The sequence below is a fragment of the Heliangelus exortis genome, chromosome 3 (genome assembly GCF_036169615.1).
Source record: "Heliangelus exortis chromosome 3, bHelExo1.hap1, whole genome shotgun sequence".
NCBI classification, from domain to species: Eukaryota; Metazoa; Chordata; class Aves; order Apodiformes; family Trochilidae; genus Heliangelus; species Heliangelus exortis.
In genome coordinates, this window is record NC_092424.1 from 110223312 (window position 1) to 110251123 (window position 27812).

General features: G+C 42.1%; 1 protein-coding gene across 1 annotated transcript in view; it reads left to right on the forward strand.

Moving 5' to 3' along the window:
• The first annotated feature begins 217 nt into the window (after positions 1 to 217).
• The window catches only part of TFAP2D (transcription factor AP-2 delta), a 50505-nt gene continuing 22910 nt past the window's right edge, over positions 218 to 27812 (forward strand). Inside the window, exons 1-5 of the mRNA XM_071742505.1 lie at positions 218 to 975; positions 4647 to 4707; positions 17105 to 17270; positions 20066 to 20184; positions 27544 to 27685. Of these exons, the coding sequence (XP_071598606.1) occupies positions 430 to 975; positions 4647 to 4707; positions 17105 to 17270; positions 20066 to 20184; positions 27544 to 27685 (1034 nt within the window). The 5' untranslated portion in view covers positions 218 to 429. The remainder of the gene's footprint in view (positions 976 to 4646; positions 4708 to 17104; positions 17271 to 20065; positions 20185 to 27543; positions 27686 to 27812) is intronic.

Here is a 27812-nt window from a genome sequence, read left to right on the forward strand (position 1 = left end):
AAGGAAGGCAAGCAGGCGGCAAAGCTTTCTCAGTGTGTAACGCTGTAAAAGAGACGGGACTTGTGTGTATTCTCGGTAGTTTCCTCTGTTTGATGACTTTTTTTTGTGTGTCAGCCCCAGATATTACAGCTGTGATCAGGAGGTGGATAGACAGACAGATAGATAGACAGACAGACAGAAAGATAGAGTGTTGGTTTGTTTTGTTTTGTTTTTTTTTTTTATTTCACCGCTTGGATTCCTTTTGCTTAACGGTATTAAGGGCAGTCTGGGCTGTTTATGGGGTTTTTTTGAATAGACCTTTATGGCACCAGCCCAAGGTAGGAAAGGGTCTTTTGTTGCTGGGGTTGCCGCTCGCAGGTTTAGAAGCTTCTGCAGGGGGAGAAGCGATGCAGGACAACGTGCTTGGAGGAACCGCACCCGGGGCTTTCAATGACAAACCTCCAGTTTTGGGGTCTTCTTTTCACTTCTTCCTTGCAGATACGTCACGACGGATCAAACAGTTACCGTTTGATGCAGCTTGGATGCCTGGAGTCTGTGGCCAACTCGACTGTCGCCTATTCCTCCTCATCTCCACTCACTTACTCTACCACGGGCACCGAGTTCGCCTCCCCGTACTTCTCCACTAACCACCAGTACACCCCACTGCACCACCAGTCCTTCCACTACGAGTTCCAACACAGCCACCCGGCAGTCAACCCCGACGCTTACTCCTTGAACTCTCTCCATCACTCCCAGCAATACTACCAGCAGATCCACCATGGGGAACCCACTGATTTTATCAACCTCCACAATGCACGGGCGCTTAAGTCCTCTTGCTTGGACGAGCAGAGGAGAGAGCTGGGGTGCTTAGATGCTTACCGCCGCCACGACCTGTCTCTTATGAGCCATGGATCCCAGTATGGGATGCATCCAGATCAAAGACTCCTGCCAGGACCAAGCCTCGGGCTTGCAGCCTCGGGAGCAGACGATTTGCAGGTAAATAGCATGCGATTTCCTTTCGAGGCACCTTCTTCTCCCCTCCCCCCTGCCCTGGTCTCCCACCCTCCCCCCCCCAACCCACACCCTCTCGTTTTTCCTCCGCTCATACAAAGGAGGGAAGATTCATTCAAAATCCTAACCAGACCCCGTCCCATCCGACAAGTAGGAACAAAAAACTGTAGAGGGAAAAAAAAAAAAAAAGTCAGCAAGTAAAATTTCTTGGCTAAAGAAAACAAACAAATAAACAAAAACAAAAAAAGCACCACCAAAAAAAGAAAAAAAAACCGAGTGGGATGGGTCTCTGTGATGGCTGAGACCGTGGGGCTTATCCGGAGATCGCGGGGTGCGTGCGTGTCTGTGCGGGTCCGAGTATGGGGTTGGATCAGCCCTTCCGAAGTCCCACAAAAACTAAACCCAACCACGCGAAAGCCACCTCCTTGCTTTTCATAAACTTTTCCTTTCTTTACACAAACGGAACCGTTTAAACAATTCGCGCCGCCAGGGCAGGAAAATGTGTGCAGGAAAAGATAGAGTAAGAAAGGACAAAAAAAAAAAAAAAAAAAAAAAATCAGGGCAGGCAATAAATCTGCTTTCCGACGTACATACAAAGGCAAACCTTCCGTTCAACTCCGAGTTATGAGTCACGGAAGAAATAAACGGGAGCAAATGTTAGTCACAAATATTCAGTCAGCTAAAAATTCCTCACAATACCCCATCTAGACTTTAATAGGGAGAGAGATACAAGCAGATAAAGCTGAATTCATCTATCTGTGTGCCTGATCATTCATCTGTTCTGCCCTAACCGACATCTGGACGCATTAGGAAAAAAAAAAAAATTTAAAAATTCTATTTCTATGTATCAAAACCTCGGGTTTATCCTCTCAGAAATCTTTTTCTCCGCACTAAGAATTCAGATCCGGTAAACTGAGCCCGTAGGGTAAATGAAATTTGTTTCTAGAACTGCAAACAACGCCCTCCTTTATCTGACACCCCTTTCGCGAAGTCCCCCAAATCAAAAGCAAATCTTCCTTCTCCCGACCTGCTGAGGAACCAAAGGTTTCCCGAGCAGCGGGGAGAGACAAACAGGACCGTATTTACTGTACTTACTTTTCCCTCAAATCTTGCTCCCAGTCATACAAAGCTGGCTAGGGTGGTCTTTCCAAAAAGACGTAGTGGTCAAAGGCTCGGGAAAAAAAAAAAAAAAAAAAAAAGCAACAAAACAAAACAAAAAAAACCAACATAAAAATCACACAAAAAACCCCACGAAGTTTGTAAAACTAAAAAGGTTTCTTTTCTTTTTTCAGTAAAACCAAAACAAAACTCTAAATCTCCATTTATATAGTAGAAATTTTTTTTTTTTTTTAAGGAAGGAAATAACTGAACAACAAAGCATGTTATCTTTTATATCTCTGAGGAAGAAACCTTAACTATTTGAACCTATCTTTCTCCATTAAAATTCACTTTATAATTTTATCCTCTCTGGCTATTTTTTTGTTGTTGTTGCTTGTTTGTTTGTTTACATTTTTCTCAAGGATTCCCTTATGTTACCCCCTCAAAAAAAAAAAAAAAAAAAAAAAAAAAAATTTAAAAATCAGTCATTCACTGCTCAGCCCAACTAAAACCTATTTACTCCTTTTTATAACCACGTCTGCTGCTGATTTTTTTGTATCTGTACAAATTTTTTTTCTTTGGCAGGCACAAAGCCTTGTATTTTTCAAAAGAGAGGATTAGGGACGTTTGCAAGACAGCAGACAATGCCTAAATCCCGGGCAAAAAAGCACCATAGTTTATCCAATTTTCGACTTAGTGCCATTCAACTGGTCATTTATGCAATGTCATCCGACCAAACAACATGTTTCCCTTTAAAAAAAAAAAAAAAAAAAAAAAAAAAAAAGCGCCAGAGTGAGAGGTTTGTTAAGCTGCTAGAGGCACATTATATTTATTATTTATTTAAAGAGAGCTGTTCTTCTGAAATATTATTTTTTCTATCTCATTTTATTCGCAAATAAAAGACTTAGGTGTTTATTTTTCCTCGTCCCTCTTTTCCTGAACAGAGGAGTGAGTGTACTGAAGTATCGGAAAGCCTGAGTGGTGACAAGTTGAAAATATTAATATTTCTCGATATGATTTAGATGATTCCGACCAAACTTGAACTCTTGTGAATGCCACCTTGGGCTCAGAGGGAAGCGTTTTGGTGGCGAACAGAAACCCGACCGTACACAAATACTTTTCGATCAAAATTGGGATCTAACCCAGTCTTCCCCTTTCTCCTTAGCCTTTCTTTTTTTAAACGTTCATCAGCATATGCCTCATTTCAAATGCAACAAATGTAAATATACTTTTCCCTGCACAGAATTTTAAGTGAATGTCCAATAGTTTCGAGGGCGGTTTAAGTCAGCCTAACAGATGCAAACAGTCTTGGAGCTGGAGTGGCATCTTTCAGTGCCCTAAAAAGATTTTCCATGGGCAACAAAGAAAACTGTCACACCTTTTCCCATCACCGCTTTAATTTATGCTCAGTCGCCAAGTTTTTTTCATATTGATTTCATAATCACTTTAAGGCAGAACACTTAAAATAATAAAGAGCCTTGAAAAGGAAGGTCTTACAGGGCCAGCGCCAATATGGTGAAAGTGGGGGAGAGAGCCAGGACTGTAAAGGTTGTTTTGTAAAGTGGGGTTTTTATTATGCACCGGCTCTCTCCGCATTTACTTAACTCTTCACGGGCTGTTGAGTAGGTTAACACCCTTAAAGGCCTCTTTCATGTCCAATACCTCGTTTGTTTGTAGAGGAAAATGCGTCTTTAACACATTTCCACTGGGCATAGATTTAGGTTTGCTTTGTTGTGTTTTTTTTAACCCCAACATAAGGAAAAACCCAAAGAAAACCCAACCCTTTCAAGCCTTTTATCATTCCAATAAAAATATTTATTAAGGAGGGCGAAGAACCCCAAATAATCAGCCTTGTAACAGGAGAATAAAGAAGTGAGATCTCTTCGGATGTGCACCAGAAGCCCTAGGCAGGTTTTTGGATGGTTCTTCACTCCACACCCCCACATGGGTGCCTGTGTGTGTGTGCATACAGATGCATATTCATCTTCACCTATGCGTGGTCATACGAATTGTTACAATACCCTTACTACTCTGTGTAGCCGGCAAAGCCCACTCGGTCGTCTGTTGTTCGTGCTCTTTGTCTCTTTCTGTGCACACTTTGTAAGTCGGTATACATGTGTCACGAAACCTATATATTAATTTAGCTGTATGTCTATATATAAATATACAGCTAAACATACAAAAATACTATATAAAAGTGTATTTTGACCTTTGTGCATGCAACTGTAGAGGGGGAACACACTTCTCTCAAGACTAGTTTGTCTATCCTGCCACATAACTGCCTATCTAGCACCCTGGTTCAGAAGAAATTCACCTTTAAATAGCAATTAAAGTGACAATTACTCCGTATTTCTTGGAGTAAAGGGCAGACTACAGGGTGGCTGTGGGATTTCTCCAAAGCACCCGAATCCAAAGAGAGCCACTGTGTGGGTTTTTTTCCCAGTTCACCTTAACTATTGTTCCTGTGCGAGTCGTGTAACAAAGAAAAAGCTATGTGGGTTTCTGGATCTGATTTCTTTCTTTCCTTTCTTTCCTTTCCCTCCCCCTCATTACTTAAGAGCTCAGTGGAGGCCCAGTGTGGACTTGTACTGAACGGGCAAGGAGGTGTGATAAGAAGAGGTAAGAGGTTACAAATACTTGTGTCTATCAATTTTTTTTTTGTTTTTTTTTTAAACATAAACCTCCTTCTCTTTCTTTCTGTCCCTCCCCCACCGTTTAGCGCAGTTTGGATATACTGCTGAAATGGTGTTAATTTGACAGAAGTACTTTCAAACTAGCTTAGAGCACTTCACATTTCCCACCCTATTTGCACTTTGCAAGTGATCTGTTCCTCGGTAGCTCTCGGATACTCTCGCTGAATCCAGAGCTTTCTTGACTCGTTTTATCATTCCGTGTTTATTCGAACTGATCCCTGATAGTTTGAGAAACGTGTTCCCTTGCTCCGGGCTAGGAAATCGGCAGCTTGATCTAGTGTGGGGAAAAGAAAGTGGATTTTTTTTGGAAATGTGGTTTCAGTAGCACTTCAGATCAGTGTGGAACTCTCTTTTGAGTGTCACTTCATTTGATACCCATCTGTCAATGTAAATAGCTAACTTCAAAGTTAGAGAAAAGATTTGGAACTCTGGTAAATACACATTTCTCCAGCATTTGCTAAATCTGAGAGGGGTTTTTTTTTGGGGGGGGGGGGAGGTGTTATTACCATCATTCACCGTGAAGAGAAACAGAAGAAGCCTAAAGGCCTAACGTAAGAACACAATTCTTACAAGTTTAAGTACACACTTTCATTCGTAGTATAAAATGAGTAACACAGTCAGAGGGAGGACACTTCACAACTCAGTCTCTTGGAATGCGTGTTTCTTATCCCGTTACTGCCTTTCCTCTTTCGTTATACCCACCATGAAGAATAGATATTGAGTAGATTATTTTAGGATGTGATACTATTGTGCCAGACATCTGATTTTGTCCCTTAAGAAACTTTATGCTGAAACAATAGTCACACAGAACTATGGCGAGTGGAGATCGAGAGCAGGCACAACACGCGGTTTTACCCACCAGAATTTAACCCTTTGTGGCCGCCCCCTCCCTGGAAATGTTCGAGGCCAAGTTGGATGGGGCTTGGAACAACCTGGTCTAGTGGAAGATGTTCCTCCCCATGGCAGTAGAACTATCAGAGCTTTAAGTCCCCTTCCAACCTAAGCCATTCTGCGATTGTTAGAGGGGAGGTTCTAGGGTCTTCTCTCCCCACATCGACCCTGAGCAAGGTGCTGGGGTTTGGCAGGACGGATGTTGGGATCGGCGGGACGGAAAGGCGGGAGGTGGCGGGGAAGGGGCGGGCGGGTCGGTGCCAGTGGTGCTGAAGGGACAGCTCCCGCCACCGCTCCACCCCGGCCCCGCGGCCCCGGCCCCGCTGCCGGAGCAAGGAGGGGACAGAGGAGGGGGGACAACGATGGGGAAGGAGAGTGGGGACTCTCTCCAAATGTCCCGGACCCTCCATGGGCATCGCTAAGAGGAGTGAGGCGAGCATGGGTACTCCTGGCCAGCTTGTGCTGTTGGTGGCTGTGCAAGCCTAGGTCGTTCTCTTTCGGATTTCAACGGTTTCTAATTATCTCCAGGAAAAGGGATCATTATTTCGGGTTTGATCCGAGAGCTGACCTCCGAGAAGCAGAGGTCGTTAGCTGAAAGAGAGAAAGAGGGAGTCTCCATCAGCTGGGGTCTGTGCCTCTCGTGTTTGACTGCGGTTCTCACTTCCCAGCTGAAGGGTGGCTCAAAGCTCAGCTGAGCTCAACTACAGTTTATTCAGCTCCTGTTAAGCAGATTCCAATTACCTGTGCAGATGATTGTAGTCAAGACTCTCCTTCTCCCTCTCTCTCTTTTTAAAGCGATCAAATTATTCAAGGATTTAAAGATTGATAGTAAAGGAAATCCAGCATGAAAATGCAAGGTTTTCTCTCCCCTGATCTAAGTGCTGAACTACTTCTGCACTGCTATCTGTGTCTTGGCATATTCAGGGAAGATATCAAAGGCGAAAATATAAGTTTCAAGTGTATATTAAAAATACATAATAAATATTTTGTCCGACTTCAAAAAGAAAGGGATAGGTGTTAGCAATAATCAAAACAACCTGTGCTTAAGCTCTATACAGCACCCCATATAAATAAATCACACTTCTTTTCTAGTAATACATCAGTAAGAATATATTAACTCAAGACTGGCTTCTCTAATATTTTAAACATTTCTTGATAGATTTTATTTTATTTTTTTGTTACTATTACATACATATAATATTTTAAAGGTTGCTTTTGAGTGGTTTAGATGTAATAGTAGGAGGGAGGGAGGGGAGGAAGGGAGGAAGGGAGGAAGGGAGGAAGGGAGGAAGGGAGGAAGGGAGGAAGGGAGGAAGGGAGGAAGGGAGGAAGGAAGGAAGGAAGGAAGGAAGGAAGGAAGGAAGGAAGGAAGGAAGGAAGGAAGGAAGGAAGGAAGGAAGGAAGGAAGGAAGGAAGGAAGGAAGGAAGGAAGGAAGGAAGGAAGGAAGGAAGGAAGGAAGGAAGGAAGGAAGGAAGGAAGGAAGGAAGGAAGGAAGGAAGGAAGGAAGGAAGAAAACGAGAAAGAGAAAGAAAGAGAAAGAGAGTGAGAGTGAGAGAGAAAGTTAGAGAGAGGGAAAGAGAAAGTGAGAGAAAGAGAAAGAGAGAGAAAGAGAAAGAAATAGAGAAAGAGTGAAAGAGAGAGAGAAAGAGAGAAAGAAGGAAAGAGAGAGAGAGAAGAAAGAAAGAAAGAAAGAAAGAAAGAAAGAAAGAAAGAAAGAAAGAAAGAAAGAAAGAAAGAAAGAAAGAAAGAAAGAAAGAAACAGATAAAGAGAGAAAGAAAGAGAGAAAGAGGAAGAAAGAAAACTTCCCATGTTCTTTATACTTTGCCAGAGGATCACACCACTCCCCAGTCCTCCCCAAGAAAAGCAATTGCTAAGGAATGCCATGGTCTGCAGTTCTGATACTAATAGTGAGAGGAATGACAAATATCACAAACACGGCTCTTCCCTGCTCCCATCTCTGGCTGCCATTGCACGTATCAGCTGCCTTCTAGATTGTTTAGTGCAGTGATTTGGTGTTTGCTTTTAATGAGGCTCGGAAAGGAAAAAAATTTTTGCAAGGCTTAGGTGCTGGCGAGCTAATTACTAGCTAGAGAAAATATTTGCCACCGATTCCAGGGCAGAGATCCCCATGCTATCACTTTCAGTTAATGGTGTGCAGGATTTAGCCCGGAGCTTCCCTGCTCTAACCATCAGAACCAATAATCTTTACTTTTCCTACTGCTCGTGTATCGATAGCTTCTCTAGCCTCAGGCAACGGCTTTGATATGTTAATATTTCTGAGTACCAAATTCTGCAGAGATCATATTAATGTTGTACATACAGAGTGGAGCTTTGCCTTAAAGTTGAATATTCAGATCGCCCGTTTCAAAAGAAATCACTTGAAGAAATGAAGCTTCTATTTACAGGAGTCGTCTGTGTTTTTTAATCATTAAAAAAATCCCTCCCCTCTTATACTTTCCTATTAATCGTCTCAGGCTTTTATTACATGCCCCATTCCCTTTTAATTCCTCTCTAGCTTGCCATTTTAAAAGCAGGATAACCTGGTTCCTGCTTGATTTTTTTCTCTGTCTCTTTTTCCTTCTCTCTCTCTCTTTTATTTTTTATTTTATTTTATTTTCTATAGAGGCTTCCCTTTTAAATACCTTTAAGTCCCCTTTTCACACCTATCCCTTCCCCATCCCTCGGACATCAAGTATACACCGGCTTGGTGTCCTCACCTCCATATATTTGGATTAAAAGACAACAGGGTGACATTTGGCCTGCATCGTTTTATGAAATCGAGATGGCAAACTCCAAAAAAAGCTCTTGTTTCGCTTTGTGATCATCCATCGTTCCTGCCCCAGGCTAATTTCAGAAGCTTAAATACTGCTATCGCCTCTGGGCCATGAAGAGAGAAGGGCCAACCTATCGGCAATAGCTCTTTTTCGATTGCCCTTGGCAACATAAAATACAAACTACTTTGAATCAAAACATTTTTGGGGAATTAATATGATCTGAACTCTGCACGTTTTAAGAGATCTTGAGTTTGTCAAAACGCTTAGAGGTGACTGACATCCGAATGTATTAGTGCCTAGTTAGGAACAGCCCTCAGATCTTATTTGATTAAATAAAAAATGAAATAAAAAGGGAAGAAAAAGAAGAAGAAAAAGAAACAAAGAAAAAAAAACTACCCGATTCTTAAAAGCTCGAGCATCAGTCACCATAAAGTCTGCCAATAAAATCAGGAGAAAGACGCTCCCTTTTCTCGCCTCTGCCTTTTATGTACTTAGTCGTGATATCGCCTCTGCTTTGAAAAGCATTTTTTAAGCCTTGATCCAGAAGAAGGGGGAGCCCTTCTAATTTTGGACACTCCGAACGACCCTCCTAATGATTCAGTCATTAAGGATGAGAGTTTAGGCAAGAGGTTGGAGGACCCGGGTGACAGCAGGGGCTGAGGGCTTTGCACCTTTCCCCAGGACAATCTTCTCCCCTGCAATTAAGAGTGGAGATGAAAGGGCGGTGAGGGGTGGGGGTTGGGGACAGGGTGCTGGTGTGTCACCACCTTCTCGCGGTCCCATTCAGGTATCCCAAGATGCAGAAATGGGCAGAGAAAGCATCCCGCTTCAGCTTGCTCTCTCCTGCTCTGGCAAACAGACTGGAGTCATCTGACCAACCCCTCCCCCTGCCCGAAGGGTGCCTTAAGGACCCCCTCGCACCCACCTCCCCCAGCACCCTCCACTCCAGACACCCTCAGCATCTTCAGGCGGTCGGGGAGGGTCCCGGGGCTGAACGCGCATCCAGACGGGAGCCCGCCGAGGGGAGATCTCCTTCTTGGCTTCCCTTTGTCCCTCTTTGTTGTCCTCTTCCTTGTTGGGTTGTTTGTTGATTTTTGGGGTTGTGTTTGTTTTTTTTTTCTTGTTGGTTTGTTTTTTAGGTTTCTCCCCCCTCCCCCCCCCCGGCTCTTCTGAGCCTTACAAGAGCCTCGGGACGCTTGTAATAACCCATCATTGTGTTCCGATCCTAATGCACTGTCATTAGCACTGTTGTCTTTTCTCTCTTCTTTTCCAAGGGCCAATTTAAATCGCATTAGAATCCTAAATAGCTGGCTTAATTAATGGCTCTCCCTGCTCCAGCTGAGATAACCTCCAGCCGACTAAAGCCACCGCCTCCCCAAATCTGTCCCTGACTTTCGGCTCCCCAGGAGTTTAGGGCTGGGAAGGGAGGGAGGTTAAAGCGGATTAAAGCGGGCTCTGGCCGGACACTGAGCACTCCGGCAGGCAGGGAAGGGAGTGGAGCAGATTCCCTTCAGTCCTGGCACCAGCAAGACCTTGGGGAGAAGTTTGAGGGAGACCTCTGATCTCGGGGTTTGGGTGTTTTTTGGGGGGATTATGCGTTGGGTTTTTTTTCTCTGTGGGTTTTTGTTTGCTTGTTTTTCCCACTGATCTGCACAGGGGTCTTTTCTGGCTGCGCACAGAGGGGTGGTGGAAAATCCCTGAGCAAGGATCTCACCTGCTTTGGGGGCTGTGCTGCTCCCCTCTCCTGTTGGGGTAGAGGTAACCCCTCACCCCCCCTTTCATCTCCACTGATAATTGCAGGGGAGAAGATTGTCCTGGGGAGAGGTGCAAAGCTCTCAACCCCTGCCATCACCCGGGTCCTCCAACCTCTTGCGTAAACTCTCATCCTTAATGACTGAATCATTAGGAGGGTCGTTTGGAGTGTCCATTATGTGTTTTCTTTCTGTCCTGATCCACACAGTCCCGGCTTGGCCTTGCCTCAGCAAAGATTTTGGAGCCACAGCTGTGGAGGATGCAGACCACACCACACAGTCCTCAGCATCCTGCAAACTCAGACACACAACCGAGAGAACAAAATGTGGAAAAGCAAAGCATAAAGTGGACACACATGGACACACAACACAGACACAACCTGTGCCTCCTGTGGGAGCCCAGCTCTTCCCCTCCAGCATAGCTCACTCTGCTCAAACAGAGCCCACTCGTGGAACACCAAGGGCAGAGCTTCCAGCCCTCACAAAACACAACCCACACTGCCCAAACTTTCTTCCTGCAACCCCACAGCCTCACACACGTGGTGCAGCAACACAGTGATCATTTCCCAAACCACTACCTTAGGGTAGTGGCACTGGAGAGTGCTGACGAGTTCTTATGGCTTGCGGTTAGGAAAGAGGAATGAGACAGATGAGTTTTCTTCTGGCTATGGTTTGGGTCTTCTCCTTCACCCCAGGAGCTGTAGCAGTGTTTCTGTATCAGAGGTGATGCATTTTGTTGACAGAGAGCTGGTCCTGAGTGCCTGGGATTTAACATTCCCTTGTATATTGATATAATCTTTAAAGTTAAACTCCTGTGACAGTCCCCCTTATGTATATTATCCTGTTTTCCACCGTGATACCTTGCCTCTCCCAAGCTATTTTCTTAACGTTGTCTAAACTTAGTACTCTTTAACAGCCTTAAAAACTGCATGTAACTAAGAGGCTGGTCTTAAAAACTGTTGATCAGCCCCTCAGTCTGAAAAAAAAAATTGTCCTGTGCATGCTGACACATCTCTCTTTACTTAGCATGAATGTTGTAGTGAGAGACATTATCTCAGAATTGTTTCTGTTCATGGAAAGAGTTGGTTTACATGACTTGTTAAGTGAGGCAGAGTTCCTTAACTTAAGTGAAACCAAAAAGAATAACTGGGGAAAAAAACAGTGCTTACTCTTTCCTGACAAATGTAGATGAGTTTTAGGATTATGAATATTTAATTTGAGATTAATGACTAGGTGATGTGAGGATAATCTGGAGAACATCTTAAATTGCATGTAGACTTCTGGGAGCTGAAGATGGAATTAAAACACTGATAAACTATATACAGTTAACTGCTTGCTGAGGTTTGCTTCTTGCCAGGGGAAAAAGAAAAAAAAAAAGTGCTAAGAAGAGGTAAATTTTAATGTCTTCTGTTGGTAACATTTATAAACTTGCCAGAGTTTCAGAACAGAGTAGAAAATATATATAAGCTGGAGACTCCTACTAACAGCACCTGTAGATATAAATAATAGACTAATAAAAAGCATGGTATGCTATTAATATTTTATATAAGATTAATCTGTAGGCACTCACGCATGCTTATATTCAATAATGTACACAGGCACAAAAACATGCATATAGCCTGGAAAAAAAAATAAAGAGGACTTCTGCACTGTCACAGGACTTGTGTACTCTTGTCACCAGGCTATTATAATGTTTTCTTTTGCAACTCTATATTTATGGTTTAATATCTTGGAGGAAGGGGCTACCTCTCATTGAATTAATATAAAATACCCATTGTAGCTGTTACAATTAACAAATAAGAAATGACCCAGCACAGTGTAAAAATGTACCTATGCAAAATAATGGGTACACATCTTTTTTAATGCATGTGAGGCACAAAAATAATCCACTGACATCAATGTTTCCCTCATTCCTAATAAAGAAGTAACATCACTTATGAAAAACATAAGATTTGTGACAATATGGATTTTGTTAGTGAAAACATACACAAATTTATAACTCTGAGAGCATCAAAAGATACATATTCCAATAGATGCCCAAGCCCATAAGTAAATCCAAATAAATAACCTCACTCCAGCCACATTATTGTCCTCTTCATGTATACAGAAGAAGCCTGCAATCAGAACAGACCAGGCTCTTTTTGCACCATGCATTACTGGGATTTTTATTGTGCTGACAAGATTGTTGGGTTCAAGTAGGGCTGTGTTGTTCTTCCTGCTGTCATCTATACAACCCATCATCAGGTTGTGTTGGCATTTGGTACTGACTTGTGCTATTTGATGGGGAGAGAGGAATAAGGAAGGGAAAATACTCTCCCAGTGTTGGCTCTGACTGCTTTTTGCCATATCACACAGCCTAACTTTTGTTCATCTGAAGCCTGGGAGAGAAAGGAAAAGCTCAGTTCACACAAAGGATTATGTTGTGCTGAGCCTGAACCAGTAAGCTAGAGGGAAAGGATTGAGCTCCCAAAGTAAGCAAGCAAAAATTAATGTAGTTTTTTGTTAATCCTCTCCTACAGACCTCTTGCCAGCTACCATAGAATAGTGCAGAATAGTAGAATAGTTTGTGTTGGAAGGGACCTTCAAAGGTCACCCAGAATGAACTTTCTGCAATGAGCAGGGACATATTCAAGTAAATCAGGTTACATGTAATCTCCTGAGGAGATGCTGTAGCTGAGGTGATTCAGTATACAGCAATATTGAGCTCTGGGTCTTTCACCCAAATGTGGTCTGCTGCACAAAGCATATCCTTCCCTTTACCAGCTTTTTCCTTTCAAACAATCATAGTTGTTGAAATCAATATGAAGATGACAGATCAGAGGATAAAACTCTGTCACGAAGGAACCAGAAGTAATTGAATAGAGCTGGATAAAAGAAAAGCCCTGAAGAAGGGTTTGTGTGCCTGGAAACTTCCCTTCTTTCTTTCTTTTTTTTTTTTTTTTTTTTTTCCCCTAAATCTATCAGTGGCTCTGTAAAAGATATTCCCTCTATGTCTAAATCTTTTCTTGCTTCTGTCTTTAGACCCCTGTTGCTGTGTCAGCACAACTACCACCATATCCAGCCAGCTCTAACACAGTATCTTATGGCAACAGATGACATCAGACCAGACCACATAATCACCTCCCTGTACAAATAAATAGTTGTCCTAAAAACTGGGGTAATTTCACATGACACTCAGAGCACAAAATTGCTGAGGCAATCTGCTGAACAACCCTACCAGTTATGTCCTCTCATTTTCTTTTTCCTGGCATTGCAGCAGGACCAGTGGTGTGGGTCAGGGAGCAATGGCCACAGTGTTTCCTTCTCTATGTACACTCGTGGGCACATTACTTGGGCATGGATATGTGTGGGGCTCTTTATCTGATGAGCTGATGACATCTTATGTATCCTGGCACCAGCAGTCAGTCTGTACAGTTTCCTAAAACAAGTAAAATCTGCTATGGGGAAGAGGGATCTCCAGGTTGAACTGCAAGACTCATTAAGGCATTATTTCCATGATGGTTTTTAGGGAATTTTCCTCTACTTCTTCAGCTGGTGTCTGAGAGCATCCTTCCTCTCAAACACCCTGTTATGACAAGACCAGCTCAGCTCAATAGCTCAATATATGAATGAGGACTGATTTTCCAGTAGCATCTCCAGCAACATTGGGTTGACAGGAAAGACAAGCTGGGTGTTTCCACTGCTGGTCAGAGCAACTTAAACCAGACCTTGTCCTCTCCTCATTGAGTTGCACTTCTACAGAAATTAATTTCTCCATTCTAATGCACGATCAAAATATGAGGGAAGGAAGCCACATAAGTGTGTGTTTGGCAAGAAATCTAACCCTTCATCTTGCAGTCTGGTTGAACTTATCCTTTCCTTACTTTATCCAGCAGCCTCCTTTTTTTGTACTACCACCCCTTTTTCTGTTCTCTGGTGCAAAAGACTGAGGCTTCATCCATCTCCTTTCCAGGGTGGTGTTTGTGGTAGGAAATCAGGAAATCCATACACACACACACAAAAAAAAAAAAAAGGAAAACACACACAGTTTGTGACAGACATAGCTTCATCTAGAAAGCACCACACCACTCTCTGTTGCTGTGTCAATGAATAATTAATATAGGGAAATAATTATATGCAACAGATTTTTACCTTTTTATAATTTGCAACTTGTTGTCCATGTTTCTGGAAAGCAAATGACTTAGGCTTGTTTTTTTCTTTTACTTTTAACCCACGCCTAGCTTGCCTGGAATTGATTAGTTTAAGCTCATGATGTATAGGCATATTATCTTTAAAAATTTTAGGCTGTAAATAACCTTCTGCTAAATAGTAAAGAGAAGAGTTCCAGTAAATTCTTATTTGGGTAGAAGCAGCTGCAGGGTAACAGGTTTTTGGATTAAAGGAACAATTATTTATCTGGCATAAATGGTGCACATACTGGCTTAATTTGGCAAGAAGATAAACTTGAATATGACACTGATTTCAGTGCAGTCTCACTCATTTTAAAATTTACAGACTTATTGAAGTAAATAAATATGTACTCATTGCTACTGTTTTCTTGACGTGTATATATGTACACGTGTGTATATGCATCATGTGGCAGGAGATGCCAAACAAACCTACTCAGTGTTAACACTCTTCACAAATGTACCTGACAGACCAGAAGTTTGAAAACACTGACTGAAAATATTTATAGGTTCCTGCACAGCCCTGTCCCAGATATAGAACAGAAACCCAAAAGCAAACCATAAACGAAACCCTAACATCAGAACAACAAGAACCCAAAAATATTTCAGGCATGTGGCACCAGATTTCTGTATTGGACCATATGAGCTCATAAATTGTAGCTTAAGCCTGCACAAAAATGTGCATAAGTGCCCTTGATGTGTGTATATGTTTGGTGATGCACAATTTATCTTTATATTCTGTCTGACAAGTGGACACTAATATGTCTCCCATAGCTTAATTAGAAAAGCCATAAACCACCTCGCTGTACAGAGTCAGGAACTCACCCATCTGGGATTTATACTAAGAGATGTTCTTTTCTGTTTTTTCTGTCAGTACAAATGTTTAAATATACCTTCAAGAGCTGAAACATTTGGAAAAAAATTCTGTTTGCTTAATATAAGCAAGCAATAGCCTACCTTTAATGAAGATTCATCGTTCAGTTTTATTCCTGTCTCTGCTAAAACTGTATCATACGTAGTCACCTTCATTTTAAGAAGGATTACATGTGGAAGAAGATAAAGGTGTCAGGATCTTGCCTAAAATAAGCTTTTTCTCCTCTCCTCTCCTCTCCTCTCCTCTCCTCTCCTCTCCTCTCCTCTCCTCTCCTCTCCTCTCCTCTCCTCTCCTCTCCTCTCCTCTCCTCTCCTCTCCTCTCCTCTCCTCTCCTCACCTCTCCTCTCCTCTCCTCTCCTCTCCTCTCCTCTCCTCTCCTCTCCTCTCCTCTCCTCTCCTCTCCTCTCCTCTCCTCTCCTCTCCTCTCCTCTCCTCTCCTCTCCTCTCCTCACCTCTCCTCTCCTCTCCTCTCCTCTCCTCTCCTCTCCTCTCCTCTCCTCTCCTCTCCTCTCCTCTCCTCTCCTCTCCTCTCCTCTCCTCCCCTCTCCTCCCCTCTCCTCCCCTCTCCTCCCCTCTCCTCTTCTCTCCTCTCCTCATTAAAGAATTTAGATTACAAGTTATTTTTTTAAACATAATAAAATGAGCTCTTGCAGTGCAAAAAGATGAGGTGAGGTGTTCATAGTGAATGTGGTAGCTTAAAAATACAGTATCTTTCCTTTAATCATGGATGATATGCACCGATTCATTCTGCAGTAAGAAGGTCTCTGTTTTACTCACAGAAACTACCTGAACTCCTTCTAGTAGTACATTCAGTGATATGATATTTTATATCACTGTTATATGCAGCTCATTGTTTTTTTCTCATCTTTCCCCCAGGGAAAAAATTGTGCATACAGTGGTAAGATTTATTTCTTTGACCAAGTTTTTTATTGTAGTCAGGTCAGAGAAGGCAGGTTAAAGGAAAGTGCTTTGCACATGATGACAAAATATGTTAGTGCTTTAGATTTTTTTTTTTCCTGGGAGTTTATTTAATCCTCTCTCTTCAGTTGCAGAGAAAATTTTCCCTTTTGCTCTCTCACATATTAACTCTGAGTTAAAAGCTTGATTTTTGCCTGAGGAGTTATTGATCACAGTCTTCATTGAAAGATTTGGTGACCATTCAGCAGTTTTAAACCCAGGCCAAGTAATCACCACTTTTAAGAAATATACAATTCCAGAACTAACCTGAGATAAACTGAGATAAACTACAATAGATTCCAATCATTAATATCAGCTGAGGATTTGACCCAAGTTTAGAAAGAATACGTGAGTGTTCAAAGGTATGGAAAGCCATCCTAGCTACAAATATCTGCAAACTTATAGTGCAGTTGTGTCTCTGTTATCCTAAGCCCAGCTATGGGAGTTAAAGTGAACGTTTGTCATCAGAACCTGTGCCCTGAATTTTTCACTACCTGCTTTTTTAAAAATCATGAGTGATACTTGAATCTGATTCCATCACATGTTGTTAATCATCCTAGGTATAAGAATTGTTCAGTGTCAATATATAATTTTAACTGGGCATGAAAGCAAATGAGGCAGCCATAATGATACAATTTGACTGTACAGCTTAGGAGATCTAGGAACTCACTTTCCCAAGACTGAAATTTCCATCCATTCATCTTTCTCAGAGCAACAATGGGATACAATATGAAACACCCAAACAACACTCACCTCTGAAAACCCAAATCCAAGCAAACACAACAACAGAAGCAACCACAAGTGAACAGAATTGTTCTTCATGACGCAATTTTTCAAAACATGGAATCTGAAGTTTTCCTGCCCTCTAACATTTTTTTTTTTGTTTTTTTTTTTTTTTTTTGGTCTAGGTGGCACCTGTGTTGTTAACCCCACTGACCTGTTCTGCTCTGTTCCTGGTCGTTTGTCTCTGCTCAGCTCCACCTCAAAGTACAAAGTGACCATTGCAGAGGTGAAGAGGCGCCTTTCACCACCAGAATGCCTCAATGCTTCCCTCCTAGGAGGTATTTTGAGAAGGTAAGTTGAAGGTGAGAATGATCAGCCCTAGGCAGTGCTGCAGTTTCTGTAATTTCATTTTCTGAATATGGGGTATGATTTTTTCCTTCCCAGTTGGATAGATCCTCCCAGTTTGGAGAAAGAGAAGGATGCGGGTTGGGAGTGAACAGTGTTTCTAGGGAAAAAAAAACAATAAGTAAGAAAAAATAAGACTGTTTTGAGATTTTTCACAAAAATTCTACAGTTTTCAGTGACCTGAAACTCAGCTACCCATCAGAGATGAATAGCTATCGTTTTGTCTTGTTTTGGACGGAAAAAAACCAAAAAAAACTGTATGTGGAAAATTTCAATGGAGATAAAATTCTGACTTCCTGTTGAGAAAATACTTCAAAGTAAATTATTCTACCCGACCTAGTTATAGCCCTCACCCATCAAAACCCTAAAACCACAGAGGTCCAGGGGTGCCTTTTTCTCCTTTTACCCTTTGCAGGACTTTTGACTACAGATAAGAAAAAATTAGTGGAATATACAGGCTTTGTTTTTCTCATGAGATACTGGAGGAGAAGCAAGCAGTTAGGTACAATTTTGCCTCTCCCCCTTCCCTGACCACAGGAAACACCTGAGCAGTAGCAGAGAGGAGGAAAGTTGCAAACTGAGCCTCACATTGCAAGAGGAAAGCAGGGAGGGCACTGTAATTCAGGCAGTCACATATAAATCACAACGTCCCTCAGACATCATCTTGGATGGCATAAAGCTGCTTGAATGTTCTTTGATTCAAACTAGTTGGAAAGTCACTGACTATTCCATTGCTCTCCCTGAAGACCACACTGATCCTGTAATGAAAGTCATTTTAACCAACCTGCAATGTTTTCAGATATGTGGTATTCCAAGAGGTATCTCGAGCAGGCTTGTAGGGTAAGGAATCCTGACAGCAAAATTCAGGGACACAAACCCCATTTGCCTGCCTCTATAGGCACTGAAACTCAAAATCTACACTCACAAAAGTTTTCCTGTTACTGCTTCTCCTTGGAGAGGCTTTTAGCTAACAGTCACAGAAATATTCACTTTAAATACCCATTCCCCAGATTTTCTCAATACCAGTGCAAGCTACTAAGAGTGCAAGGGCATCAGCCTGGATGTGGGGATTCATTTCCCTCTCTGGTTAAAATGGCTGTGAAGCCACAGATCTCCAGATCTCCTTCTCTTCTCCTGTGGTCTCAGCTAGCTCATGCTCCAGCTCCATCTTCAGTATGAACTGAGCCATCAGTGAAATGCTTTCCAGATGCAAGAGGGGAGATGGAGAGGAGATGTGAGGGAGAAATTCTTTGGTGTGAGGCTGGTGAACCCCTGGTTGCCCCCAGAAGTTGTGGCTGGATAAGTTTTTGATGCAGACCAATTATCACTCTTCCAGATCAACTCTGGGCATAGGTCAGGAGTTAGCAAAAGCCAGGAGCTACTCCCAGACAGCAGTTTGGATGCACTAATTCTGTTTGATGAAGAAGAGTATAAATGAATAGATTTGCTCAGGCTATACCTGAGCAGTTAGAGAGTAGATTCAAGAACTGTGTAGTTGGCCAGCAAAACCAAATCATGATTTCATGATTTCCTGAGTCCTGGCAGGGTTGGTTTTGCATCCTGTCAGCAGTCACCATCTAGTTCATTTTACTTTTTTTTTTTTTTTTTTTTTTCAGAATAATGTGTTCTAATTCAACATTTCCTGACATACAATATGGCCAAAGTTGTTGCATCTCTTAGTGTGTAAAAATGCCCATCCACATGGTGGTATTCCAAACTTGGTTCCTTCTTCTGCCTGAAGGAACTTGAACCTGCACCTCAAAACATCTAGCTAGGCATGCTTCATACTCACTGCTTGGTTATCCTGTGCTGAGGGTCCCTCAGTCTCATTTAGGGCTAATAAAATATTTATTGCACAAAAGTAAAAGTATAACTCTAGTGATGACTCTACTATCTAATGACCAAGGTCATTCTTTTGATATGGGAAAACCCCAGGTTCCTGTCACTGCTCGATTGATTGTTTAAGTATTTTAACATTAGTTATTTGCTGCCAGCTGGCTGCTGCATTCCTCTAGAAGGCACAGGTTGAAATTCCCTCAGGCTGAGCAAGAAATTGAACCTGTGTCTGCTGTATAAGTGGATATCTCTCAAATGTTTCAAATGCTGAGGTACTGCAGCACTGGGAACCATTTTGTGAGAACAAAGTGGTTTGAGCTTTGGGATGGGGGCATAGATAACTAAAAATGGCTGGGATTTTAGCTACAGCATTTCCTTCTGTCTGATCCTTCCTTTTTGTAAGTCTTGGGCTTTGTAGACTCCATTTCTAAGTACCCAGCTATTCAGCTGAGAGAGGTGGGAAAAGCCCCCTCATTTTAGACTTCTTTTTATTATTATTCTAGAAGTTCACATTCTTCTCTCAGTTGCCTTGGGAGCCTGAGGTGGGTAAATGAGATATAAGTATTGCACTTGTCAATATTCAATATTCAGTCACTGTAAACCCAGGCGTGGTGCCCAAATCAGGGCAATGACTTCCACTAGGTGGAAAGCTGTCCTGCAGATCTGATGCCCCTGGGACAGGCATTAAAATGTCCAACTCTGTCAAAGGATCACCATGAAAGGTGCACAGGGTAAGCAGGATGTTAAGAAAGAAGCTCTGAAAGATTTTTTCAGTGGTGTCATTAGTGTAGGCATTACCCCAGACATTTGTCAATAAGGTGAGTACAATTTCTTGGCTCATTAATGCAGGAAAAGAAGTGCAGAACAAAGACAAGTTTCTCTCTTCTACTGTTCTCTCGTGATAGAGCAAAATCCAAGAATGGAGGACGCTGCTTGCGAGAAAAATTAGACAGACTGGGACTGAATTTGCCTGCAGGAAGAAGAAAAGCAGCAAATGTCACACTCCTGACTTCCTTGGTAGAAGGTAGGGTTTATAATATTGTCATATACAATAAACATAAATATTTCATTGTCTACCACACTTTTCAGAGTGTTAAATATCATAATCTGTTCTATGCAAAAAGAACTGACTTGCCTAAAGCCACAGAGCGAACAAGTGGCAAAATGGAAGTTCACTCTAATATAACTTGGCTCCCAGCAAGTGGTTTGGTTCTACAGTTTCCTCAGCATTGATCTGTCCTTTCTGTGCTAGGATATAACCAACAAATCAATGATCCAAGTGTTCTTGTAAGAAAGATTAATATCTCATACCAACTCTATCAGTAGGTTTGCTTATCCTCCTTTTTTTTTTTAACTTGTGAATTTCCTGGAGCTGATCCAAAACTGTGATTTTTTTTTTTTCCCATAAGAAGGCACAATATTTAGACAAGACTTTTCCCCACACACATAAATGAATGAAATCTGTTTCCAGATAAACTCTAGACAGGCCCAGGAGATACTTTCCTGGCCTTTATTTATTGTTTAAATAACACTCACCAAATACTGCCAGGCTCTTCAAACCTTCAGCTGGGAGATGCAGGTTCAAACCCCTCAGGCAAAAGGGAAGAAATTCTACCTGAATCTCTTCTATTCTAGGTGAATCCACTAAGTACTCAGTTTGTTGTCTGGCTGCAAGTTGTAGCTCTGGGAATTTCAGATCCCTCCTCCTTGATGTTGAGAGTGCTCAGCTCATCCTAAAGGTCAACACCTTATAGGATGATAGCCTAAAAGGTCGATACAGATCTAGGCAAGTAGGCTAAGGTCTCAGCACATATTACCACAGAAACACACAATTACAGAAAGGTTGGGACTGGAATGGACCTCTGGTGATCCTCTAGTCCATCCCTCTTGCTCAAAGCAGGATCAGTAAGAAGAGGTTGCTCAGGACCTTGTCTACTCAGGTTTTTAGGGTCCCAAAGGATGTAGAAATAGTATTGAATCCACAACAATCAAGTTTTCAGCACCTAAAATGAGGCACTAAGGCTCTCAGGGGCCAATAAGCACACAGAACTACCATGGAGCTGCTCTGAAATACAGGTGGGTCCTTATCACACCTGCTTGTAATAGAGAGAAAGCCATAAAAGAAATGCAGCCTTAAAAAAGGGAGTTTTCTTCCCCCACTTTAAAGGAGTAAGAACTCTTCCTGTCTTCCCAGTCCTTCATGTATCTCAGTTCTTAGCAGGGAAGAATAAGCTATGTGGCCAGCTTGTTCATTAGAAGACATTGAGAATTAATCAGCCCTTTTTCAGCTCATCACCTGGGCTCAATGGCAAAGTCCTTTTGCTGGAAGTCACAATTCAATTCCTTTTTCCCAGGGACTGAGCTGTGTTTGCCTCTCTGCCCTTTACTCAGAGGCAACAGCAAACCTGTTCTCACACTCATGATATTGCTTTTCTTCTTGGACTGCCTTCATGTGAGTCCTGAAGATGTACTCTGAGGAGCCTGAGCTCACTTGTACAGGGACCTGTTTGCCTGGGCATCCTAATCATGAATTTTGTCAAATAGGATTTTTGGGAAAGGCACCCCCAGTATGTGAACATAACAACAGGGAACAAATGAAGCTCATTTTCTGCCTCTGTAACCAGTCTCTGTTCAACTCAGCAGTGCTCTTGGAATTCTTTGTGGTAGAAGTTGGCCTCCCTTTGTGCATCCAGGTATTACTTGCAAGTGGTACTAACTTGTAGCATGGTTTCTGCAAGGAAACCTGGAGCTCCCACTGCTGGAGAGAGCAGAAATTGGAAGGTGGGTTTATTCTGGGTTTTAGAGAGAAAACCAGGAAAAGAACAGTCCTGACTATTTCTGCCTGATGTCAGTACATGAACTGATATATTTTTTGTTAGTCTTATTAAATCCCTAAATATCAGGTGCACTGTGTGGACTTCTCATAGCAATCCAGGTTTGTGTCATTCTTGGTTACTTGAGATGGTTTTAGGTTTATTATTAGTAAATATATTTACAGTCTTCAGTGTATTGAGGCCTTTAACATCTCTGTAATAGCTCTTCAATACCTGTTCAGGGTAAAAAAAGGCAAAATTAGCTGTATGGTGTTTAGGTATATTGACCAGTGTTGTCTTGAAAGTCTCTGGCATGACTGAGATTTCTCTTCCTCTAAATAGACAAAAATCCTTGAGTTCTGGGGGGTCCTGTTAGAGTTCAACAGAGGAACTGCAGTGAATTCCTGGGCTGTGGTGGTTGTATGAAGATCCAGACTTCCCCAAAATTATTCTTGTTTTCTTCAAGCTCATTTAGAGTCCAAGCAGGGCTGCTCTGAGTTTGCTGTTATTCTTCTTTGGGCTGGGTTGCATCTTAGTGGTAAGATGCACTTCCCACTTTAGTGGGAAGATCCCACTTCCCTGAAGTGGGAAGTGGCTGGAAGATCATTTCTGTTCTTTGTGTTGAACAGAACATGTAAATCAGGGCGATGGGTGGAAGGACAGACTGGGGGAGCAAGCTCAGCACAGCAAGACTCTCCACAGCAGCATGGGCCACATCTTTGTGCAAGCTGTAGGTGAGGGATGCCCTCTAGTGCCTGGATTAGGTGAAGGAAAAGGTCTTTACCAGCTATAAAAGGAAAACTACATTTGAACTGACACAATAAAGGCTCCTCCATGAAATACCAGCATTGCCAAAGCTAAGCTCACTGCTGGCTCAAAGGAGTCAGAAGCCTCCCCAGGAAGGAGCAAGGAAGGATGTGAGATGGGAGATGTTCCCACCTCCTTGGACTGGTCACTTATAAGGCAGCTATAGCATAAATGTTACTGAAGGCATGGGTAAAAGCAATGCATAAATGGATTTAAAACCACATGGTTATTTACAAAAACTATATGATTATTTACAGAAAAAGAACTTAGAAAAAAAAATCTAGGTTTGGTTTTCCTGTCAAACCTCAGACACTAAATTTACCAGACATAGAACTGACAGTGTTCATCCTTTGGGGACCAAAATTCTTGACAAAAATAGGTCAGTGGTTACTTTTTTCACCCTGCTATCAGCTGTCACACTTCTCCCCCACCAGCCTTTGTTTAAATATCCTTCCATTTGTTCCTCCTCCCTTCTCACCCTACAAATAGAAAAAAAAAAAACAACTTTCCTTCCACCTCCAACCTGTCCCTCCTCCCCCTGGGTTGGGTCTGGAGCATCCGGAGGAGGCGAAGCTGAGGAGAGAGTAGGAGGTTCAGCTGCTGAATGTCCCTCTCCTGGGACACAGCTTCTGCCTTCACTCTGCATAGGAGCATCTCTTACTCTTGTTAGACCCAAGAGATGCCCACGCTGCTCCTTGCACCTGCCCACAGAAACCTGTCAAGGCAAGGGCTTGGTCTCTTCCCTAAGTCTTTCCAGAGCTGTCTCTGCCCATTCAGTTTCAGCAAATGTCTTTTTCCATCATGCAAAGCTCTCTGGTCAATTGTCAAATTATGTAGGAAAGGCAGAGCTGCCTTTAGCTGCAAAGCCCTGTGCTGGATGGAAAGAGTCAATGATTCCCAGTTCTTTGTCACTGCAGGAGGAAAGAGCTGGGGATATGGCATGTAGGGAAATTTGATTTTAGATTGAAACAAAGCAACTGGCTATAAAATCCAGGGAATTTTGGAGTTTCTTACTTTCAGTATGATGTATCCCTGACATGTACAACAAATGGGGAGGAGAAGGCAAACCTAAGGGGAAAGAATCCATCCCCATCTTTCCTCATCTTTCCCCAGAACAAATGTTTGTCTAACTTATGATGTAGAAAAAGAAATATTTTTTATATTTTGTGGAAACTACTTTCCTTGCCAAGCAGGCTTATTTCTTCCTGTGCAGGATTGCAAGGGACCTCTAGTCCCAAAATAATGCACAAAGAAGTATAACACAATCCATTGCTAAATAATTCATCATTTGTTCCCAGTTCAAAATGAGATATTTGTTCAACAATGAGACAGGAGACAATATGTTCTGCAGAGTGTTTTCATGTCCAGTTTTCTGGTTTTATTTAGAACTGCCTATTCTATTTTTATTTAGACTGCCTATTCCTCATATCATATGGAATTGTGTGCTAATAAATACACATACTTAGAATGTGCAGCTCTACTATACATCATCTTTCCATTTCCACTGAAAGCATATTTTAAAAATCTGTGGATTCATTTTTTTACAATAGATACATTTGTATATTTATATATATATATATAGCCTATATCCACCCACATACAGATAAGTCATTGAGGCAAGTTTTATATTTTTGCATAGTTTTCTCAGATCATCAAAACAGTTTAGTATTATTTTTTCAGCTCTACTAAATAATACACACCATCTTTGAAAATAGAAGTTGTAGTTAATAATAATTCACATTTGCATTCCTTTTTTTTAACATTAAGTGAAAAGATACAAATTTCATGTCAGTTTCTTGCTGATCATATTAAATAAATGCCTATACTTAATCTCATTAAAAGCAAAAACCTGGTGCACTTCTGCAGTTGACTTACTTTTAAGTTTTTATTTAAGGAGGAAGTAAAACTGCAGCTGAAATAGGATTTTTGAAGTAACTCTAGAGAGATTTACAAGTTATTGTTTCCAATTGTACCATTTCTCATCCATGAATAGGTCTGGAATAGACATTTTAACCACAATACTCTTAGTCAGATATTTGCCTGTCCATTCTGATTCCTTGTCAACCTACCACTGGAATCCATTTTCATTTTACTGAAAATTATTTTATTTTTGCAGAGCTGTCAACTAAGTGGAAGCCATTTCTCCTTTTGATCCAGAGACAGGGATTGCTTATTAAAGTCTTCTTTTTTAGACATACTGGAAATCATATTTTAAAAATCCAGATAAATGGATGATTTGGAATAGAGTTTGGAATAGAGTCCTTTATGACTCATGCTGCTCCTGGAACTGCTCCCTTGGAAGTTTCCATTTTCTTTGGCAGCCCCATCCTTGTTGGGGTTGAGGTTCATCTCATCATCTCTATCATAGTTGTATCAGTCCTCTCAAATCTCATGGTAGTCGACAGGAGAAAATCAGCAGTTCTAGGTGATTAAAAATTTAATCAAATTAATAATTAAACGTTTGATTATGTTGCTCGGAACAGCTGTGGAATCTCCATGCTTGGAAATATTCAAGATGAGGATTAAAAAGTTCATGAATAACTTAACCCAAGGCCATGCTTTCAACAGAAGGTGATCTCCTGAGTTCCTATCTAACCTGGACTATCTTATAATTTCTCTGATGTACTTTTGCCTTCTGCTTTAGTATGGGATGATACCTTCTTCAAGTGCTAGCTTGTCTCCATTGACTTGAAACCACTGGGTCAGATGTCAATGTTGACATTTAATCAGAGGAATTCCACTGCACACGTTCTCAAAGAGAGTTGTTACAGGTCCTGCATCCCTGCAGACTGCACACCTGGAGCATCAGTCTGGTCTCCAAAGAGATATGGTCCAATGGAAACTCTCTTGATGGCAATCAAACACACAGCTCTGAGCAAAAGAAAAATAAAATAAGAAACAACACTAACTCCAAAACTGTTCTGGAGTACATCTCTCAGTCATTCATGCAGATGTGCTTCAACATAAACCTCTGGTAGCTGACCTATTTCTACCTCCTGCAATGAGATGAGAGAAAGCATCATCTGGAAATGCCTATTTCCCACCAGGGAAAGACTGATGTAGGCACAGATGTTCACACTCCAGGCAGCTGCACTTGATCAGATAAATCCCACACCAGGGTTGTCAGAGTGGCAGCACGCAGGCCAGTGTTCAGTAAACCCTAAAATAAATTCAGAGAATCATAGAATGGTTTGGGTTGGAATGGGCCTTTAAAAATCAGCTAGTCCAACCCTTCTGCCCTGAGCAGGGACATCTTCAACTAGATCAGGTTGCTCAGAGCTCCATCCAACCTGACTTACCTGCCCCATCCCTGGAAACATTCAACCACCTCTCTGGGCAACCCTGCCCACTACCCACATCATATCTTTTTCCTTATATGTAGTCTAAATCTCCCCTCTTTTAGTTTGAAACCATTACTCCTTGTCCTATCAAGAACAGGCCCTACTAAAATATTTGTACCAATCTTTTTTCTGCCATTCAGAGAGACCTGGACAGGCTTGAGAAGTGGGTCTGTGTCAACTTGATGAAGGCTAAGTGCAAGGTTCTGCAACTGGGTGGGGGCAACTCCAGATGCAGATACAGGTTGGGAGAAGAATGGGTTGAGAACAGCCCTGAGGAGAAAGACTTGAGGGTGTTGGTTGATGAGAAGCTCAAAGTGTGCCAACCACCAGAAGCCAACCATAAAATGGGCTGTATCAAAACAAGAGTGACCAGTGGGTGTAAGGAGGTGACTGTCCCCCTCTACCCCACTCTTGTGATACCCCACCTGCAGTACTGGGTCCAGTTCTGGAATTCCCAACACCAGAAGGACCTGGAACTCTTGGGTCAAGCAGAAGAGGCCATGAAGGTGATCAGAGGGCTGAAGCAGCTCTGCTATGGGCACAAGCTGAGGGAGCTGGGCTCATTCAGCCTAAAGAAAGGAAGGCTCTGGGGAGACCTTACAGCCTTTCAGTACTAAAAAACCTCCTCTGGACTCGCTCCACATCTTTCTTGTGCTGAGGACTCCAGAGCTGGACACAGTACTCCTGGGTTATTAATCTAGCGGGGAGGCAGAGGTTCTTCCAGGAGTATTTGACACCATGGCATCCATTCTGCAGTGAGGGAGAGATGTGCTCATTGCTGGCATCCGTCACAGACTTCTCACAAAGCCTTGTCAAGCCCCTTGCCTTGATTTCCACAACTATAAAACAGCAAACGTGATCTTCATTGTCATCCTTTTTTTGTTTTGCTTGGTCCATTTTAATTGCAGTCTGTTTGGAAACGGAATTTTATCTTGCGCTCGACTTTGGGGTCTCCTCCTCTTCTGTGTGGGACACTTGTAACAAACCCCTAAGCAAATACAGAAAAATGTGTGTTATCCCTACAGCTCACTCCTATGGTAAAAAGCTATTTTTCTTCTAGAGACAGAGCTGCATCTCAGCTCTTCAGAGTGATTCATTCACATCTTCCAATAATTTCCATGACTGAAATATCAATCATGAACTGGTCTTACCAAACTTGAGCAGCTGCTCAGTACTCACTGGTCACAGGGGTGGGGAGCTAAAACCAAGTGTCTTGACTAGTATTTTCTCATGAAAGGAATTGCATCTTTATCTTTTGGCTGGCACCAAAAAGAAAAAAAAAATCTGTAACTGAGTTTGGGAATGAATGTCTACAAAGGTCATTGGATATCGTATTATTGATTTTTTTTTTTAAGAAGGAAGAAATACTGTAATGATAATAGCAACCCCAGAAACTAACTGACCCATTTTGTTTGCCCACAGGGGAAGCACTACACTTGGCCAGGGATTTTGGCTACACCTGTGAAACAGAGTTCCCTGCCAAGGCAGTAGGTGAGCACATTGCCAGACAGCACATGGAACAGAAAGAGCAGACAGCGAGGAAAAAGATGATCCTAGCGACAAAGTAAGAAGGGAGGGGACACTGGAAAAGAAATCTGTCACACCTCTATTTTGGGTGTGGGGTCTGGGGGAGGGAGGAGTGGGAGTATGGAGCTGGGCTTGTGGTGCACAGCAGTGCTCACTGACAACAA